At 37.8% G+C, this 20868-nt stretch overlaps 1 protein-coding gene, 1 long non-coding RNA gene and 1 other non-coding gene across 3 annotated transcripts in view; 1 reads left to right on the top strand and 2 right to left on the bottom strand.

Moving 5' to 3' along the window:
- Nucleotides 1–1623: 1623 nt before the first annotated feature.
- Nucleotides 1624–4281, bottom strand: LOC118566788. The gene is made up of 3 exons (XR_004933284.1): nucleotides 4159–4281; nucleotides 2737–2884; nucleotides 1624–2411 (listed from the first exon to the last, which is right to left on the bottom strand). It is a non-coding gene; the product is annotated as an uncharacterized LOC118566788 (long non-coding RNA).
- On the bottom strand, nucleotides 3884–4074 carry LOC118566836. The gene has a single exon (XR_004933322.1). It is a non-coding gene; the product is annotated as a U2 spliceosomal RNA (small nuclear RNA).
- A 3987-nt stretch (nucleotides 4282–8268) lies between the features above and the next one.
- The window catches only part of LOC105930200 (calpain-5), a gene marked incomplete in the record, with an annotated part of 17965 nt that continues 5365 nt past the window's right edge, over nucleotides 8269–20868 (top strand). The window contains 3 exon segments of the mRNA XM_036150095.1: nucleotides 8269–8469; nucleotides 13006–13166; nucleotides 17766–17897. Coding sequence (XP_036005988.1) covers nucleotides 13011–13166; nucleotides 17766–17897 — 288 coding nt within the window.

Here is a 20868-nt window from a genome sequence, read left to right as displayed (position 1 = left end):
GATCATCAGTTTAATCAAATGTGGAAAGTCCAACAATGATCCTAGGATTATTGCTCAAAATTATTTGGAGTGCATTTCTGAGTTTGGAGTTTTTCCAATGCGCCTCCGGACTCACTGCGGAACAGAAAACGGTTTGATGGCAGCACTTCATAGTTCCTTGAGATCAGTGCACACAAAAGCCACATGTATGGGACCTCGACTTCCAACCAACGTATTGAAAGCTGGTGGCCCTACTTTCGGAAACCAAGGTCATTGTCACATAATTCAATTTGTTGAAGTTATTATGAATTAATGATGCAATGATTATCCTGATCTCTATACACACATTTAGTTCTGGGTTTATCATATAGCTACACTAGTGTCAGCCTGAGACTATTTGTGTTAATTTTAAAATTGCTGTCATATAACTGCTTGCAGTAGGTCTATAAAAGCAACTACAATAATTATTTAGTGCCTCTTTTGGCCAAAGTCCATGTTAATAAGACGCTTGTACTTTAACTAGGAGTCAGTTCTGGATGGATCTGCTCAGCACCTCTTCAATGGCAGCAGACAAGACATGTGTCTGGTGCGATACTGTTTCCTGGGAGTTCTTCAGAATGAACTGGACCAATACAAACATCTATGGAACACTCACACTATTCGCCCTGTTCGCCAGTCCAGGTGCCCATCTGGGAAACCAGAGGCTATGTATCACCTGCCTCACAGGTGTGTATTGCATTTTAATGTTAAAACAGAAGGATAATTGGATAATGCTTTTTAGTATAAAGCATACATCTATTTTAATTTCATAGGGACAGATACAAGAAACATAGATCAGGAGAATTTGATGCCAGCATCACATCATTTGTAGCCATTACTAATTTGCAACACCATCCCTAGAAGGATTTTTAACAGTTGGTTTATATAAAAAGTTAAAGCTGAAGAATGCAACGTTTATGGAAAATATGTTTTTTAGATATTTGTTGAAACTATCATTGTGTCATCACAGCATAAAACAAGTAATCTATGAAAGAAATTCAGGCTCTTTTGATTTCTGCCAGCATTAACTGCAGCAAAAAAAAACATACTTTTGTAAAACTTGCATACTGCAGCCTTAAGACCAACAGTAAATACAATAAAATGACCCAACAGATGTAAAATAATGTTTTTAAAACTATTGAATCAAAATTAATTAAAATATTTAAAAATTAGAAAAAATTCTGGTTCACCATCGGCCAATTCTTAAGCTTTTGAAGTCAATATTTTAATGTGAGTTGAGATCTTAAAATGAGATGGTAGTGAGTTCCAAATCTCACAACAAAGCTTAATTTTTGCAACTGTCAGTAAATGTGGACTTTTTTTTCGTACTTCCTCAGATTCGACGGCAGAAATTGTGTATTCCCTTCATCTGCACAAGCCTTGAGCCAGTTAAACACTCTCATGCCCACGGCAGGAACTCAAAGTGATGATGATGACGAAGAGGAAAATTGCTTTGAAGAACTGCAGCAACAAAGTGGTTTGTCACCTCCTCCTCAATGGGAAGCTGCCGTACAAATATACATCACTCTGAAGAACATGGCTGATCTATAAAATGTTAAGACTGTAAAATAAACAACAATGTAAACAGAAAAGTCATTCAGGTTTTGTATATTTATTTTTACAAGCAATACAGCAACTGTTGCTTAAAATGACAAAATAAAGAATGGTATAAACAGTTGGTTTCAACAATATCATTGTAACATTGTGTTGTCTTTCAGACCAAACTACACAACATAACATAGAAATTTAGGAACAAACTAATGCACTAGAACTAATATATGTATATACACACACACACATATAACCCACACAACTAGAATCCAAAACTTTTACAGATCTGGCCCAAAATAACAACACCTGCATGCTGACTAAAGGCATCCAAAGCCAGGGGAATTCTTAATCCCAAAGTACATATTGTGTTTAAATGTAATATAGCTGTCCAAGAGGGGCAGCTTTAAAGTGTTGGCACATGTATTTGCCATGGGGAATATATTCAAGACGTTGCTGAGGGTCCATACCAGCAGGAGGAATAGATGGCACACCTGTTGCAAACATGAGGACATCCTCCAGGGTCACCTCACTGTTAGTTTCTGAAAGTAGAATTAAATACCAACACCGATACATTATAAGTAGTTAATTTTCATTGTAATTAGTGTGATGTAGAACAAATAAACCAACCTTCACAGTCAAGAAGGTAGTCGGCCCAGAAACTTGTTGTCTTGTTCTCCTGGGCTCTCCGGTTGCTGCCATTTGGACTAAGCTCTGGTTGGAAGAGATTTTCGATGTCCCCAGCAGATAACTTTCTCTCAGAATGGCACAAGACAGGAGTCAGCGCCATAGGATATTGCTGCAGGGCTGTTAAAAACTGCAAAGTAGCAAGTCCACTCTTGAATCTGAAATGCAATAACAGGTTGCTTAGGAAATTAAAAGTACAATTTGTATCAGCTTGAAAACTGATTTCAAATGAAACACCTGTTTTATACCACTCAGTTATTGCATTTACCTTTTAGAATCAGAATCACTTTATTAATCCCAAAGCGAAATTATTTTCGCGACACGCTCCAGATGTACAAAAAACATTATATATATATATAATTTTTTTTTTTTTTTTTGCACATCGTCACTATCACCTTAATTTAATTTAATTAGATCTAATTAAAAGTGATCGTGACGATGTGCAAAAAAAAAACAAAAAAAAAAAACAATCAATTTAATTACCATTTTACATGTTTAGGGGGTTACGACTCCATCATTATTGGGGGGCTCCAGTCCAATCCAGCCAATCACATCACTCGCTGACGAAGAGCCCCGCCCTCTCCGGTTTTACTGCCTGTCTCATCGAGTCCTGGCAGCAGTGGGCTGAGCTCTAAAATAAAAAATAAAACACAAAATTCAATTAGGAAGATTCATATTCCTCTCAACTGCAACCTGCCAGCATTTCTTAGTCATTCAACATCTTTTTTATAACTTTAATATGTCAATTTGACCTTCTTTGGTTGTAATTCAATGCAATTAACACTTTTGTAAAGGGTATCTGCAATTTCTTTCTCAATATTGCTTACACAGTCATGCCAAATCAATCTTATCTTAAAATCTGTCTTTTCTGTTTGTTTTACAGGAAACTAAAAACTGGTTTTCCTGGATATAGCAGATAAAGACGGATCTTTCTACACCTGCATGAAAACTTCTTTTCTGATCCGGGACGTTTTTAGAACAAGTTCTTTACAAAAGTCAGATCTAAGCGCTTGTGCTAATCTTCCAGCTCTTGGATTTGTTGATAACATGTTAATGAACAGTGCATTTCCTTTTTCCATCACAATATATCAGTTATTTGCTCTAAATTACGCTTTAAATAATAAAAAAAACAGTGAGAAAGTGAAAATATTTACTACTGAACACAACGTAACCTGTTACATATAAAAGCCTTTAAAATATATATATTTCTTTTACATCAATTCTTTGCAAAACCAAAGCAGCAGTCTATGAGAGAATACATTTATAAAACTTAAATGAAAATTAATAAAAAAAAAAAAACAGCAGCAACCTTAAAGCAGCTAAACAATTTCCCGAGTGCTAGATCTTGTTCTAATCTAGAAACGTAGTGAAATCTACTATTTATTTACTACATGGCATCTTAAGCAGTTTATCAAAGTAGTAAAAATACCTGATTAAAGGCTCAGGTGTGCAAACAAAAACATGAAGGTAGTTTTATGCTGCAAGTTGAAATAACCAGTACAATAAAGCAAAGCAGATCCTTTTTACTCAGACAGGAAGACCACCACAATTGAGCAGGAGACTAATGTTTAATAGACTGAGCGTACAAAACTTTGTTGACTTACAATTTTATTATCATTTAACATGTTTAGGGGGGTGCACCGTTCCTGGAGGTACTGCAATACCAGGTCGATGCGTGGAGTGGACGGAGCAAGCCCCTATTCCATCTCCCTGTTCCAAAAATCAATTTAATATATGGTCCCCGGGTAGGGGACGTATCAGATATTAAACTGATAAGAACAGATACTACACTTGATCTTAGCCAAAAGGCCGAGAAGCGATACCAGATAAACGATGGAGGAGACAACCTCATTCTCACAGACTACGGTTTCACTCCTGGTTTGGGAATGTTTAACATTTACAAACCCATAAAACAAACTGTGGAAACAGCAAATGGCAAATAGATGCTACATGTGTTGTTCTGCCGTCTTCAATAACGATAAATGAGCCAAATTAAACTACAAACGTCAATAAAAAACAAGCCGAGTTGTTTATTTCTGGTCACGTGTTACGCTCTCCTCCAATAGGACGCTTAAAGGCTTAAACGATGTTTAAAATTGTACTTTCCACACATAAACGTTTAAATGTGGACGTAACTATGATATACATGTGTAGAATTAAATATGTTTGCATTTGATCGGTTTGAATAAAGCTGTGCGGCTGAAATTGATGAAACCTTTGACGGTATTCATTCGGCACAGAAAGTCTGCAGCGGTCTCTAGTGGCGACTCGGTGTTACTGCATGTTCTACACCAGCGATAAAATAGAACTGCGCTGTTCTGCACAAACTACACGTTAAATTTGGGGAGTTTTTATTCTCAATACACTGTTTTTGGCGTTTTTAGTTTAAGCGTTTACAAAACAAACAACTTAGGGTAAATATCATAAGAACAGTTTTCATAACGAACCCGGGGCCTGCGCGCTACTTCGACCGTCAACATCCCGCGTTAGATAATCCTAAATTTGAATTCTGCCCACATTTCATATAAACTAGTTAAAAAACAACTGTAACACCTCAGCCAATAGTAGAAACTGACCTAAAATCGTCAAAAATACGAAGTATCAGACTAAAAAACGTTTGTAAATAGGGTTTGTTTAAACTGCTAAGTTATCGTAGTGGTATGCTAGCAGCAAACGAAACTTTGATTGAACTATTTACGAACTCAAAATTATATAACATAGCATAACATGGATAACTGTAAAATAAAAACTTACAAATTAGTCCATTATCCTCAAATGTGCCCTGTTGTTTAAAAGTTCAGGAGCTAGCGAGGGGAAATTCGACTGCCTCTGCCTTCCTGTTGCGCATGCTCAAACAACGTGACCGTAAATGTTTAGCTAACAGCAAGTATACCATGACTACATATTAAACAATAAAATCTTACAAATTATTAATATCACAGCGTTTGCCTAACTCATAATAATTTATGGTGTTATAAATACAAGGGAAAAACAAGGTAGATAATTCCTAATTCCTGTCCTAAAATCCAAATAGTTTAACAGAGAAACTAGGGGAAAAAATCGGAATTCCCAAAACTATATTAGGTTGTACGTAACCTTTTTTATTTGTTTTTGTCTTATTTTATCCATCCAGTGGTTCCCAAAGTTGGAAGCTGGGGGTCAGGGGTCTGGAGATCCTCCAGACTGAACTAAATAACAAAAAATATTTTAGCAACACATGTTTATATAACAAATGTTAATAAAAATAAATGTATAAATGTAATAAAAATATTTAAAATTAGACAAAAGCAATATATTGGATGATGGATATTCTTGTGTTGTCAATTTGCTTCTGTTTCATTGCATTAGTAGAAATGTTTGTATATTCAACCAAGTGTTAAAGTCATTAGTTTCTTCCCCGGTTAATTTCTGAATTGGAAGCAAAAAGGTTTAGGAAATACACACTCTATAGTGTTCATAGAGTGAGAAGCTCATGTAAACTGGGCAATCAGGCCATCTAGACGACAATAAAAGACAAGCAGTGACCAGACAGAAACAACTGTTGCTTTCCATCAATCTGGGAAAGCGGTATTATGCCACTTTCAAATAACATGAAGTCCATCAATTTAAAATAATATAATAAAAAAAAAAAACATTCTCTACTAGAACTCCCACTTAAAACCAAAGCCAATTCAGTCACTTGAAAGTCAGACCATGTGAAACCTAGTTGAAACTGCAAAAGAACTATGTGTTGAACATATTAAATGTTAAAGGTCACAGTAAGGCAATTAGAAAAAAGACTGAATAACTGTGGCAGGTTTGCAAGAGAAAAAAAGCTTCTTCTCTCCAAAAAATAGAAATAAAATAATGTCACCAAAACTTTTGCATGTCTAATAAATGAAACATGTCTTTTGAACAGAAGAGATCAAAGCAATGTGTATTGTGGTCAAATGTTTGACCACAATGCATGCCAAAATATTTGGGAAAAATGTAAAAGACGTGTGTCAAACAAGAGTTGTTCTTTTTTGCTTTCGTCACGTTTGATCAGTGTTTGGCAAAATTACTTGATGCAAGTGGTTGAGTTTCCCTACATAAATAGCTTTAGACTTATAGACAAAATAGTTTGAATAAGACTGCCTCGTATATTATTCACGATCCGACTGAACTACCTGTCACTGAATTTGCGTACATGATTGGTTTAGATTGTGGTGGTATGGATTCCATTTGTTATTTTTCTGTATGATGGGAAATGAGCGTGGCTTGTTTTCTTGAAGTACCTTATGGTAAGTTTTGACATAGACACACACAAAAAAAAAAACAATTAAATCGGTTTGTATTCTCTCTTTAAACAACCCTGATTACTGCTAATACACCTTCAATCTATAGATATTTTCCACCAGAAGCTCACCCAGCTCACACTGCCGGCCTCCAACTGCAAGTGGATCCCCAGCTTCCTGACTGACTGGCAAGATAGGTGTTCCTGGGGAAAGTATTTTTTCTTCTCAAGAGCCATCAGCACTGCCTCCCATCAGGGGTGTGTTGTCTTCCCCCTCCTCTTTTCTCTGTACACAAATGACTGCATCTAACCGTACTTGTCTGTGAAGCCCCTGGAGTTTGCAGATGACACCACTGTTATTAGTCTGATCCAGATCAGTGACTGGTCTGCATATACACAGGAAGTGGACTGGCCGGTCGATTCGTGCCTTCAGAACCATCTGGAGCTTAACCCACTCAAGAATGTGATGACTCTGACACGCTGCCTTTACTTACTAACCTCAACAAAACTGTTTGCTGTGGATCACCTCTTATAGGAACCAGCCTTTCCTGGGACCTGAGCTGATCCTCCCATACAGACATTGTTTGGAAGAAGGCCAAGCAGAGGCTTTACTTTCTGCACCAACTCAAGAGGTACAGGAGCTGCTGGTCATCTTCTAGACTGCCAGCGCTCAGTCTGCCCTGTGTCGGTCTATCACTGTGTGGTTTGCCCCATCCACAAAACATGACAGGAGGACCAAACTGCAATGAACAATTACTGTAGGTCTGCAGAGAAGATCCCAGGGGCTGGCCTTCCTTCCAACCAGGATTTGAACAAATCTAGGGTCAGAAAAAAAGGGTGCTAACAGCTCTGCTAGCTGGTAACTAAAGACTTTGTAGGTCTCTAAAAAAGCCTCTTCTTCTTAGCGTCCTTAACAACAGCTGACACTCACCAGTATTATTTCTAGATTAGTTTGATAGGGAGCTGGGACGCAGAGTTGCAGCGTTTTTTTATTAGTAGTGTGTGAACTTTAAACTTTTCGTTTCAATCATGGATTGAATAATGTATGTCTATGTCTCTGAATACATTTAAACATTAAAGCTGCACTTGATTTAGTGAAAATGACAAAAAAAGAATGATAAGCTAACCGCAGCTGTCTGATAAATAGAGGGGATAGATAATTTATGTATTGACCAATCAAATCACTCTTGTCCTGTGTGATTAGCAAAAATAAAATAAAGATAAAATAAAACAGGACCCAGAATCTAAAGAAAAAAAAACTTATACTACAGCTCGCAGAGGAATGACTCATTTTCATAAAATTTTTGTTTTTTAAATGTGAGAAAACCATACTTCAGAGACGTTTCAGGTTGAAGAGGTGTGGCCGATCTGAGCGTCACTTTCTGTCTCTCGCTCTACACTGAGCCACCGATGCACCTGAAAATCCCCTGGATTCTGTTGTGGATTATGTGTGTAACTTTACTGCAATTTAATTCAAATTCTGTTAACCGAATTCTCGACTGAACCCAAGATTTATTTATTTGTTTATTTTGCCTGTTACTTTGAGGACGCCTCTGTTGAAAACACAAACGGCCGATACAGTTGATCTAATTCCGGAGGTAATCAACACAAATAGTAACTCGCGAGTGAATGTTTATCAAACACGACGTTTTAGCGGGATAATTGAATTTAGAGGTTTAAAAAAATGCGCTGAAATATCATAAATGCCTTTTTTTCCGTGCGGACATTGAAAGCATCACGTAATGTGTCTCGAGGCGAGGCGGTCTCGCGCGGAGGAGGGGCTGCTGGGAGTTTAGAGCTTCCGAAGAGGCGCTGCGTCTGAGCGGAGCTGGCTTTTATTTTGAGGGTCTTGAAGTTACTCTGCTCCGCCACAAAACCGTCCTCGTCAGCGAACTAATTTGTGAGAAAAGGCGCCGAAGCTCTCCCTGCCGTTTGTGACATCCGGGGAGCGGAAGAAAGAGGTAAAGTTTAGGTTAACTCTCGACTTTACGTCTGTGCTTCAGCTGGAAATCTTTCCGCCGACCGTTGGGTTCATTCTAACCGTTTATCTTTTTAACTACAACCAAATTAAACGTTAAAAAAATCTGCACATTTACGACCACTATTAGTAATGTGACACACTTCATAGGATGTATCTTAGCCCGTTGTTTGATTAATAAAACAGTATTTATTCAGAGGGTTTCGTTTCCATCTCCTCCCACAACATTTCTTCTAACTTTATTGGTAAATTTCTCGATTTAAGAAAAAAAAAAAAAAAAAAAAACAATAGACGCAAGTGAGCCCTTTCAAAGTAAAACTAAAGTCAGAAGTCGGTTTCGGAGAATTGTCAGCCCTGCTAATTAATTAATGTGTTATTTTTTTAATCTGTTTTAATTGATTAGATTTTTTTTATAAACATTTAACGCTCGGATGAACGTTAATCCGTTAACGGCGGATGAACGTTTCTCTGACAGAAGAACCATAAATTCCGATTATTGTTGAAACAAACAGAGTAAGAACAAAACAGAGGTTATCATATTTTAAATGCTATCTTTCGTATTCAGAACTGCATTTTTCATATGCTGATTCAATCAGTGATTGCTTCACAGATCTTAATAACCCTGCTAAACTCTCCAGAAATAACCATATTATTGTAATTTACAGTAGCTGGACTGATTCGCAGAGCTGCATAAAGCTGTAGTGATCATTTGGCCTTCATCTATAAATAAAATACGTCTATTCTACGATATTTCAACATCTACTTCTGGTTGTTTTTATTTATCTATCACCCGATGTCTTCCTGGAACCACACCCATAATTTGCTGGTACTCCTCTTGTGGTTGCTCTATTGTCAAACAGCTGGCTGGCCGCTTTGTTGATATTGGTGTGCTCAGAACAGCCCTAAACTGGTAACTACATGTTTTCCTTTACGTTTCAAAAATGCACGAAGTGTGAGGGTGAATGCCCTGTTTATGGTGTCGGTGTCCATCTTTCATTTTGATGAGTCATTTTACGGTCAATTAATTTTTATTGCCTGTATCTGATTATTCTGATCTCCTTTTAGAGTCTAGTGTTTTCAAAAATCCATGCCAGTCTTTGCTTCTTATTAAATGTTTCACAATTTACTCCCTATCATAAGCGGCTTACTCTTATAATACCCCTATAATTTTAGCTGTTCTCTCTGCATATGTTTTTCTTTTCATAAAGTCCATCCATCCATCCATCCATCATCTTCCGCTTATCCGGGATCGGGTCGCGGGCGTAATTCACAAAGTAATTATAAAAAGGCATCTATGAATCAAAGCTTTATACCAAATGTTTCACATGCCCATTTTCTGGGTCTCCAAATATGGTTGTAGACAATCTGTGCGAAGTTAATTTGGTAAAGCTTCATATCATTAGCACAACCAACAATTTTACTGAGGAGGGACATTTATCCTGACAAAACAAGCTGGTGTTATTTTTTTTATGAAATTCTTTGGAGAATTTACATATGCAGCAATATCAACTATAAGAAATGGTTTATGCAGCCTTGTCATGGCACCTTTTAAAAAAGTACAATATATAGGCATTTTACTTTTTTAAACTATGTATTACTATGTTAATATTCTTTGTTTCTATACTTATTTAAATGCTTATATATATATATATATATATATATATATATATATATATTTTTTATGAATTCTACTTTTAGACAGCTGTATACTTTATATGATTTTCACAGTTTAGAAAAGTGTAACATTCTAAAAAATATGTAAAAAAAAAAAGAGAACAGTTTGGAAAAATATTTGTATTTTGACTTTAGTTTTATCTGTCAACGTCTTTCTTTTAGCGATACATACTTCTATCATGCATTAATCTGACAAAAGGTTGGCCCATTTGTCGATCATCCAAAAATTTCACCAATCCACCCAGTAAGGATGAGTGATATGGAGTTAAAACTTATCACAATAAAAACATGTGCATCATTGTTACACATTGAGCCGATCATACCTTCATGTGTTTGTCCATCCTTTTAAACATCCATCCTTCTGAGCTGCTAGTGGTTTCTGCAGGTTCCATATTTAAAGCCTGGCAACAGGAGAAATATCTGAAATATTTAAAATGGTGCAAAAAAGACTGAGCACTCTGGAAAGTTGAATCTGGCATAATATGGTCTTTTGAGAAAAATATGTGTAGTAACCCTACGTCAGATTTTTTTCTATAACACATTAATATACCCTCATTTTCTCTCTCTGTTCTGTTCACTATCAAGTCCATTCTAAAGGCTTTAAGTGACACTGATTTAATTAGTGAGCGATGAGTCTCCTTAACTTTCTCAATGTTGTTTGTAAAGTAGGTTCTGCTTTACATAATGTTTATTATTCACTATTTTATTTATTTATTTTTTTGTTCCATCCCAGATCTGTGGAAAGTTTAAACCCTCTTGAATCCAAGATGTATCCAGAGTAAACAGATTTTCTACAACAATAGATGTTGGTCACTTGGAGAAAAATAAAATCTCTACAATATTTCGACTGTGAGCTGCAAACACATTTGAGCCCTTAAAAACAAGCATCCTTCCATATACATGACCAAAAATAAAACAATGACAACAAATGTTACACAAGTGTCAAAACTTGCGTTTAAACCAGCCAATATTAACAATCAGCTTCAGACAGCAGTTGGAAATGGACACCGGAAAAAACATGCGTCACGAGACTCACGGCAGCACTTTGCTCGCACTTAGTGAACGCGTCGCAGCGAGAAAAGAGCTTCAGCGGGAAGAAGGAAGAGAATAAACCCTGACCACCGCTGCAGTGTATGGATATTATTTTATGTAAAGTTAGATGCGTAGTGATTGGTTCTCATTTGCATATGATTCTCCATGGAAGCGAACACACACGGCTCGCCTGCTGGAGATCAGATTTGGGTTTTTAGACTCAGAGTCAGACGCACCGCTGGTCCCTCCTCCTCACTGTGAGACTTTCAAAGGGCAGATTCAGCTAAAGGAAACAGTTAAACCAACATTAAAATTTCAAAACCTACCCTTGCTGTTGTTGACAGTCTTACGGCGTTATCAGGCGCTCTCTGCCAGGGAGGGAGCAGCAATGTCTGCATTTCATGTGATCTCAAGGCATGGCTGCTGAAGGCGTTAATGCATCGGCGAACGCATGCACGTATCGGCCGATAACGATACAAGAAAAAAACGCTAACATCGGCCAGCCGACGTATCGATCGACTTCTGATATTAACATGTTGTAAATGGTTATAATATTGAAAACATGATTAAATAACCTTCTGGTGTCTTATTCTAAATTTAATATTAGAACAAAAGTGAATGTTTTAAAAAAAAAATAATATAGTAGGTCTGCCTGGTAAAAGCAGACAAGGTGATACTCCTAAAGGCTCGTGTTAATGACGCTGTTAGTGTTTGAAATCACTGCGTCAAGAACGTGTGCAGCAAGGCTGACCTCAGAGGTTAGTTACAGGACATTTTATCTGACAAACATATTTTTAAAACACAATGTTTCGCTGAACAAAATTTTCAGGAACATTTATCGGTGCATCCCTGATTGTTTAAAAGTTGGGAAAAGGCAATTACCTCAGTGCTCTAATAGCAAGGAGGAACAAGCTGTAAGTTATGGCATGCAGACGGCCGTTGGTGGTTTAGGGAATACAAACTGCTAGTTGCCTATTTTACACTGCAGATAAAGGTTTACAAAAAACATAGTTTCATTGGTATGGTTTGCATAAATGTAACTTTAATATTGTTATTGTATAAAAAGTAACATACCCAAATACACGATTACTAACATGATCATGTATTTAGGCTTTTCTTCTTCTAAGTAACCTGATCTTGCTTTAACAACAGCACGGCTTGTAGATTGTGTCCATGAGTGGTTTTCTGTTTTCTTTCCTTCCTTGTGTGATGACTCTTATTCAGCCGTGGCATTTTCATTGAACAGATTGTGTGTTTAAGAGTCACCGTGAACAAAAAGTTGAAGTTGCTTCTGAATATTTGACCCGTATGGATTTTGCTTTCAGACATTTGCTTTGTGGTGTTACACGACTTGCTTGTTCTGTGTTGCTTGCAGCGATATTTTTAAAGGTTGCTCTGGTTTAGTTTTTTCACTCGTTTCCTGTCCAGGAGAAACATTAAAGCGTTTTTTTTATTGGCTTTTTAGCTCCCTGTGTGATGTTATGGAAACTGAACTAAAACAACAGAGCTAACAAATTGAGTTCATCCTGTCACATGACGTACTTCTTCATTTTATCATATAAATTTGTTCGGGATCATATCCTTCTTGGTAATCCTTATCCACATATCATGTGAGTTTTAAGCAAAGCCGCTGCTGGGAGCATTTTTGTTGCCTTCAGGAAGCTCACGCCCTGCCTGTTCTCTTCAAGCTGTCTAAATAACTCTCCGTAACCTTGTTGCCACAGACACACAAAAAACCCTTTATTGCCATAAAAGCGTTGGAGCTGGTGGTGTTGCAGGGGCCTTGTCTCAAACCTTGTCTCACTGTGTGCAGGGGGGATGGTAGCTCCATATGAAGAGCAGTCTTTCGTTGCTCTGAGGAGGCAGTGCAGACTGAATGGAAACCTGTTTGAAGACCTCCTGTTCCCGGCATCCGACCAGTCGCTGTTCTACCAGAGTAATCGCATTGGCCACGTTACCTGGAAAAGGCCCAAGGTAAGAAAATAAAGTAACAACCTTCAGCCCTGGATGTCCCTAGCAAGGGTTTCCTACCAAAAAAGCCTGATATCTCAATGTTTTATTTTGTGTTCAGGAAAACTACATGAACATCTTGGATAGAAATAGGAACATTTGCTGATATTAACATGAGAGATTTAGGCGCTGCTTTCGAAACACAAGTTCGTTGCTGAAATGATTCCCAGATGGAGAGACAGTGGGTCTAGAGTGGAGCATTTATAAACAGACGAGATGCTGAATAGGCTGAACGTGGAGAAGAATTTAAGGAATTTCTCTTACGCTTTCAGAAATCCAAGCTGCAAGAACAAGCCCCTTTTTTGTTTGCACTGTTCCCAGCAGCACATTGAGATGTTTATCTGTAAGTTAAAGGAAATAGGGATACATTTGATTTCATTTGTGGTATGGCTTCACAGATGGTGATACTGAAATATAAAAAATAAACGTCAATTGTCCTTTCGTCGAGTACCGGACAAGCATTAGCGATGAAAAAATGCCCGAGACCAAACTCTGATTAAATCTGTTTACTTCCTCAAATTCTTTCTCAAATCTCCCTCTTAAGAGACACAAAATTGTCCATAACTGACTTTCTCGTCTGAGTCTGGGTTTATTTACTCATGTCCCTTGAAAACAGAACCAAATAGGTTTTTAAATCTGATTTATAGATAATATAAGTCTGTGAACTTATATAAGTTGCTGAGGAGAGACCACGTTGAAAAAAAAACGTTTTTCTCACATCTCCAAAGACCAGCTTGAATAATAATTTTGAAAATAATTTACCAGAAAGTGACTGGAACATCAATGTGATTTATAAAAGTAAATTTAAGTAATGAGCAAATGACAGCTGTTTACAACACAAATATTATTGTCCTGCATAATTTATTGCATAAATTATTTAAAATGAGAAGTTCTTGCTTTTTTATATTGTAGATAACTAGTGGAATAAAACAATAATTACATATTCCAGCCTAGCATTAACACTGAACCTGTTTAATGTCACCAGAGTTAAACTTCCACAAGTAACCTCAGAAACTGAGTCATCTGTTGCATGTCAGCTAATTATTCGTTTTAAGGGGTGCAACAGCAATTCACGCTGCTGCCGTGTCCTGAAATGTGACTCTGCACTTGAAATGATTGCTTAATGATTTCCATAAATAGATTTATCTCATCTGTCTGACTGTTTGCACTAAGGGCTGTCTCAGTAATAAAAACACACATCTATCTAAAACGCCTATGAAGACAGTTGAGATATTTCCTGGAGATTGTTTTACAATTCATCTACGACAAATAAGATAACGTTAGTTTAAGCTAATAAAGATACGGCTGTGGGGGTTTTCCTCCTTCATAAGCTGCACAAACTCTAGGTTGGTTGAATGTTTGACTTAATGTTTGTGGATATAAAATCATTTTAAGTTTTAACAATGACTTTCTTTCTTTTTCCTCTGGGACTCTGCTACATAAAGCATAAAAACACTGAATGAGATGTGCACACGTAATTGCTTTTACTGTTAGTAATTGATAATTTGAGTAAATAAATAATTAAACCGCTGGCTTAATGTGCATCAAGAAATCAATGTTATGGATTTGTTTGGAGAGTGAAAAGATAGGAGAAACATTTTTATAGGTACGTGCTAAAAGGTACCCTATCCTGAGGTGTGGAGGGAAAGAGCATAAATATGCAGTTCACAACTTCCCTGTTATCAGTTCTGTATTTGGATTCTTCTCTGTCTTCGATCGCTCTAGATTACACTTTTACTGGAAAACTTTTCCATTTATTTATTTATAAAACGTACAGATACATTTGATATCTCTGTAGAGGCTGTATTTTAGAGATTGAAATCAATAGTGCAATTATGTTGCCACCTAATCTATTCCAGTGCAATCATTTTTAAGTGATTAACAAATTTGTTAATGGCTGCATCTTTAGAGATGAATTTACTGACTGTCGGTGTCGACTTTAGTGATGCATAATTTTAAACAAACAAAAGTGCTGCTGACCAGTGATTAAACAAAACCAAGAGCAATAAAAAGATGCTGCATATAAAAACGGTAATATTATAAGGTGAGTCAATAGGTAATGGTTTAATGAGACAGTGAAATACTGTAATGGAGATAAAATAGAAAGTTAAATGTTCATGTTCCAACTGAGAAAAGCCAAAGTTTAAAAGCGAGTCCTCCAGATGTCGAGTTGTTCCACAGAATTCAATTAAATTTTATTTATATAGCGCCAATTCATGAAACATGTCATCTTAAGGCTCTTTCCAAAGTCAGATTCCTTCAGATCCTCCAGGTTGGTCAGAAAGTTTCCTCTCTAAGGAAACCCAGCAGGTTGCATCAAGTCTCTCCAAGCAGCATTCACTCCTCCTGAAAGAGCGTAGAGCCACAGTGGACAGTCGTCTGCATTGCTGATGGCTTTGCAGCAATCCCTCATACTGAGCATGCATGAAGCGACAGTGGAGAGGAAATCTCCCCTTTAACAGGGAGGAGAACCTCCAGCAGAACCAGAACCAGGCTCAGTGTGAACGCTCATCTGCCTCCACCCACTGGGGCTTAGAGGAGACAGAGCAGAGACACAGAAAGCCCAGAAGCTCACATTGACCCAGGAGTACTTTCTATGTTAGATGGTGATAGCGGGTAATCTGCCTCCCCTGGATGATGTCACAGCTAACAGAACAGGAAAAGCATCCGTAAAGCCGTGATCATCACCTCCACGTCTCAGATCGGTCCCGTTGTGTACCTGGTGCTGCAGCTTGCTTAGCTCTAGCTTTTTGTGTTTCCACCAGTCAAGCTCTGGCCTCAGAAAGCCGGTGCTAACCAGAGGAAACAACCACTTTCACTGGCAGAGAGAGGCGTGCTCATGGAGGACCGCTGCCAGTCAAAGCATCGTGAGCTCTGGGTTTAAAAGAGGTTTTCAGTCTTCAGCTCAAGCTTTTTGACATAATGGTGCGTTCACACCGAACGTGAATTCAGCGACAAGATGGCTACGTTTGCTTGCTGTTGCTTGCCTGACATTATCGCCGGCCATTCGCTCAGAACAATGGCGCTAACTAGGGAGGCTTTCACTTACCTGCCACTCCAGCCTCCTTACTCACTCCCTGAAGGACTCAGTTCATGTGACACATACTAAAGATTTTTTTGATTGCAAGCAAGAAGGCCCTGTTCAAAAACTAAAAATAAAGGAAAAAAAAAAAAAGTACTTCTAGTATGTATTAAAGCGTGTGCACACATGTGTAAACAGTTTATCAAGCCTTCGTAAAACCCATGTATACTTTTACAGCATACATTTTATATTTTAGGTGTAAATGGTTTATTATAGTCTAATTCTTTTCAATAAAAAAATCCTGACATTTTAGGTGTTCACACTTTTTAGCTTTACCAAAGAAAACTACAGGATTTCATGTAAGTTACATATTGATTCGGACGGAGAAAGGCCGTCAGAGGGCGCCTTAAAAAGGAAACCCTTCTGTCTCAACTTGTTTTTATTCAAATCACAGCAAAGGGATTCAAACACAGTCAAACCAGGCTAGGAGAACCTAAAAAGGTTCTGTCCCAGTTTGAGCTAGCTATGGCAAAAACACAAATGCATCAATAAATGGTTAACTTTATGCAGATTATGGACAGCATATCACATAATCTTCTTCAACATTTCCTCCCTGTATGAACATACCTGAAAGGGGGGTGGCTCAGTCACCTGACAAGTACCTCATAGCTGAAGACCTCATAGTTGTTTTTCGGGTTTGGAATCATAAGGAAGCCTTCTAGGAATCTGAACTCAGGCTGTAAGAAGAAACTTTCTTTGAAAAGTCTGTAGGGTACAGTTGAGTTTGGTCATCTGAATAATTTTTTGCTGTTGGAATTTAACATTAGTTTCCTCCAAGTGTTGGCTTCTATTATTATTATTTTTATTATTGGAATATAACAAAGGCGACAAAATCCATGTAGCACAACATCTGTAGTCTGCTTGCCTAAACGAACAAGACCTCAGAGTTAAAGATCTTGTAAAAAGCACATTAGTGACTGTTTCTACACATTTAGTCGGCTTTTGCTGGGTGTGTGCCAGTGGTTTATCTTAGCTCTGTTATTTGGTTACTGTCCAGGTTTCCCTCCCCTCTTACTCTGTTTTTTTTTTTTTTTTTTTTTGCTTAACTGAACATCGTATTTACTCTTTACTTAACTCTGAACGCTTGACTGACTATTCTGGGCAACACGTTCTCCTTCATGTTTGCAGACCAGCAGTAGCAGACTTCAGCAGGTCCTTAAATAAATCACCACATAAGAGAAGTACTGCAGTGCGTGGGGGTGGTGTGCATGACCAATGTGTGGAGGCCTCTGTTCTGGGTTCAATTCCCGCCCCATGAACCTTTGCCTCCTGTTTCCCCCCCTGTTTCTCAACCCTGTTTGCTGCCAGTCCACTTTCAGATGAAGGCCTCTAGTGCCACAAAAAGAACAGCAGAAAATTACTGTGTTGGGTCATTCAGCAGCTTCAAATTAATTTAAAGAATAATTTCTTAACTTGGTAGTGTAACTGTATGTCACAAAATACCTTGAATGAACTAATATCAGTTACATTTTTCATTTTAGGAGCTAAGCCCAGACCCTCACCTGTTTGTGGATGGGATCAGTGCTCATGACTTGCATCAAGGCCAGCTGGGAAACTGCTGGTTTGTTGCCGCTTGTTCCAGTCTGGCTTCCAGAGAAGCACTTTGGCAAAAGGTGAGACACATAAACAAAGGGGTATATACATCTCAGATTTATGCAACACAATAATTAGAAAGAAAATGAATATATAAAACACCAAAAATTCTGTTGAGTTATGTTATTTTTTCCTTTAAAGTAAAAATAATTTAAAATAGTATGTTATCTTAACAAATGTATCCGACATTCTCTATAGAGGTTACTGATTTGTGAAACTGCCGGGTAGTAAACGGGTTTCTCTTTACTTTGTGGGTCGCAGCTCATGAGCTGTTACACTGATTCCTGTCCCAGGAGCTCAGGATGTAGACATTAACAGGTTCTGTTTCCTTTGTGTTTCTGTCTGTTGGGTTGGGAATGGCTCTGTACACATATGTTGGTTTTTGGTGTAATTAGTGTTTAAAAAGTAACTTTATACTCCTTTTAAACAAAATAGATTCTGTTTCACCTTTGAAGTAACACCTATCATCCACAAGGTGGCACCTTGTGGATGATAGAATAATCCTGCTGTTCAGAAGCTAGATGTATGATGTGTGAGCATAAGACCCCTTGAATGGAATAAGATGTGTGTTAATAATGTGGTATACATGTATAAATACGTTATTGAGCTGACATTCATGTCAGCTTGATAAGACAGCTTAAACTGGCAAACCAGTTTATTCCTACTAATTCACACCCCTGGGTTATGTACAAATATCCAAAATGTCAACACATCCAGTACTTTTTTCAAAGGTCACGTCCTTCTGATATAGAAGCTAATGAATGGGAGTGAATACAAACTCTGGGATTTGTGGTGCAATAAAAGCATAAAATAAGAAAAAAACTTGTTTAGGTGCTTGAATATCTTGGTACCCAAGTTAATTTAATTCAAATTCAAAAATACTTTATAGGGGATATTAAATGTTGTAACTTCTGTTGATCCAAATTCTTCAGTTGTTGTAGACAGTGGGGGCTGTTGGCAGGAAAGATCACTCGTAGTGATCTTTATTACAGCGAATTTCAAGATGCCTCTGACTGAAGACACTGTCTTCCCACGACATTTTCATGATGGTCAGAGTTGTCCATCATTTTCTTGGTTTTATAAAGAATCCTTGTTTGCATCATCGCCTCCAGAGGTTCCACAATCCACAGCCGTCCCCAGAACAGAACCAGCCGTCTTTCTCAGGTTGTTGAGCCTTTTTAGGTCCCTGGTTCTGATGCTGCTGCCCCAACAGAAGATGGCAGAGGAGATGACGCTCTTAACAACAAACTTATAGAAGCTCTGCAGCATCTTGCTGCAAACCTTGAACGACCTTAGCTTCCTCAAGAAGTCCAGTCTGCTCAGCTCCTGCTGATAGACGGCTTCATTGTTGCGTCTCCACTCCAGTCTGTTGTCCAGATGAACACTGACTTATTTATATTCCTCAACCACCTCCACTTCTTCTCCCATGATGGAAATCGGGTTTGAGCTAACCCTGTTTCTCCTGAAATCTACAATCAACTCTTTTGTTTTGTTCACATTCAAGATGAGATGACTGTTCCCACACCATGCCACAAAGCGATCCACTAGCTCTCTGTACGCTTCTTGTTCATCTCAGATCCACCCGACGACTGCAGAGTCATCTGAGCATAGATCTGATTTTCAACATTATAATATAAAAACATCTGGGACAGTTCAGCATGTCTTAATCAAAGTGGATAAACAACACCAGCAAGAGCACAGAACAATTATCAGGTAATTCTTTATTAATTGATGTGTTTAGTTACTTTTTAAGTTTAAATTACAAAGCATGACATTATTGTGCTTGATCTGCAACACAGTGAATATTATTGTAGTCTTTACAATCTTTTTAACTTTTTTTGGAAAGATATATTTTTTTATATTTTAATTTATAAAGTGGCTTGTTATTTTACATAAAGAAAAATGTTATTAAAGTGTTTTGACATTATTAGATATCCAGAATTGAGTGTAGTTGTTTATATACATGTCCAGATATGAAACATTGGTCCTCTTTCTCCACTTCAGGAGAGCCAGACTGAAGTGACTGACTTTGCTCCGCCCCTTTAAAAAATAAATAAAACAAAATAAAAAGTTTCTACAACTTTGCCAGTGACCAGCAGCTACATTATAGAGTCGTCTGGTCTGACATGGTATTCAAGCACCTAAAACTTACAATTTTCATTAAATATTGGACCTAAAACCTCAGATGTTACATTGACCTCCATTCAAACTGTAGAACCTGTGACATTACGTCTATTTGTCAAATCCATGACTTCCTGTAATAAACCAACATTATCTTGATGCTTTCATTGAGACGTGGATCTGCTCATCTTTAGCAACAAGTTCATTGTTTTGGAGGTTAGAAGGGTTCTTTCTGGATAGGATCAGCTTTTTATTTCTAGAACACATTGGCTGGATGTTTTAGATCCTTGTCCTTTTGTCAGATCAAATGTCGATCAAATCTTGGTTTTCTAACAGAATCCATGTGGTCGTCTGCCTTTCAAGTAATAGTGAAGGTTCACCATCCTTGACTGCAAGTTGAATTTTCACGGTATTTGTGCGTTCACAAACACACGAGAATCCATCTCCGGTTTCAACTGTTTGTGTCCAAACCAAAAACGGTTCGGGCCAATCACGTTGCAGTATTGCGGTTTAAGGCGGGACATAGCGGTGCCTACAGCCAACCAACACAATCATGACAGCACAGGAGGACGCATGCGTAGCTGCTGCTATCACATGTGCCTTGTCAGAATTCACAATTTCATCTTTGATGGTAGAAAAGCAAGAAGTGCCTTTACTAGCTTACCTTCTTGTGGTTTCATATAGCGTTTGCTGCTTAAGTTTTAATTTGATACCATGATTGGCTAAAATCACCCTTTGGTAGGCGGGCATTAGGTGTCGCTTCACCCAATTAGCTCAGAGAGTTCTGCTGAATGTCCCTCCTTTCCCCAAACGGTTTTGATTGGATCAGACCCAGATTGATAATTTGCAGAACTACAGAGCTGCAGTTTA

Source organism: Fundulus heteroclitus, chromosome 18, assembly GCF_011125445.2.
Source record: "Fundulus heteroclitus isolate FHET01 chromosome 18, MU-UCD_Fhet_4.1, whole genome shotgun sequence".
Taxonomy (NCBI): Eukaryota; Metazoa; Chordata; class Actinopteri; order Cyprinodontiformes; family Fundulidae; genus Fundulus; species Fundulus heteroclitus.
This window is presented reverse-complemented; position numbering and strand designations above follow the sequence as displayed.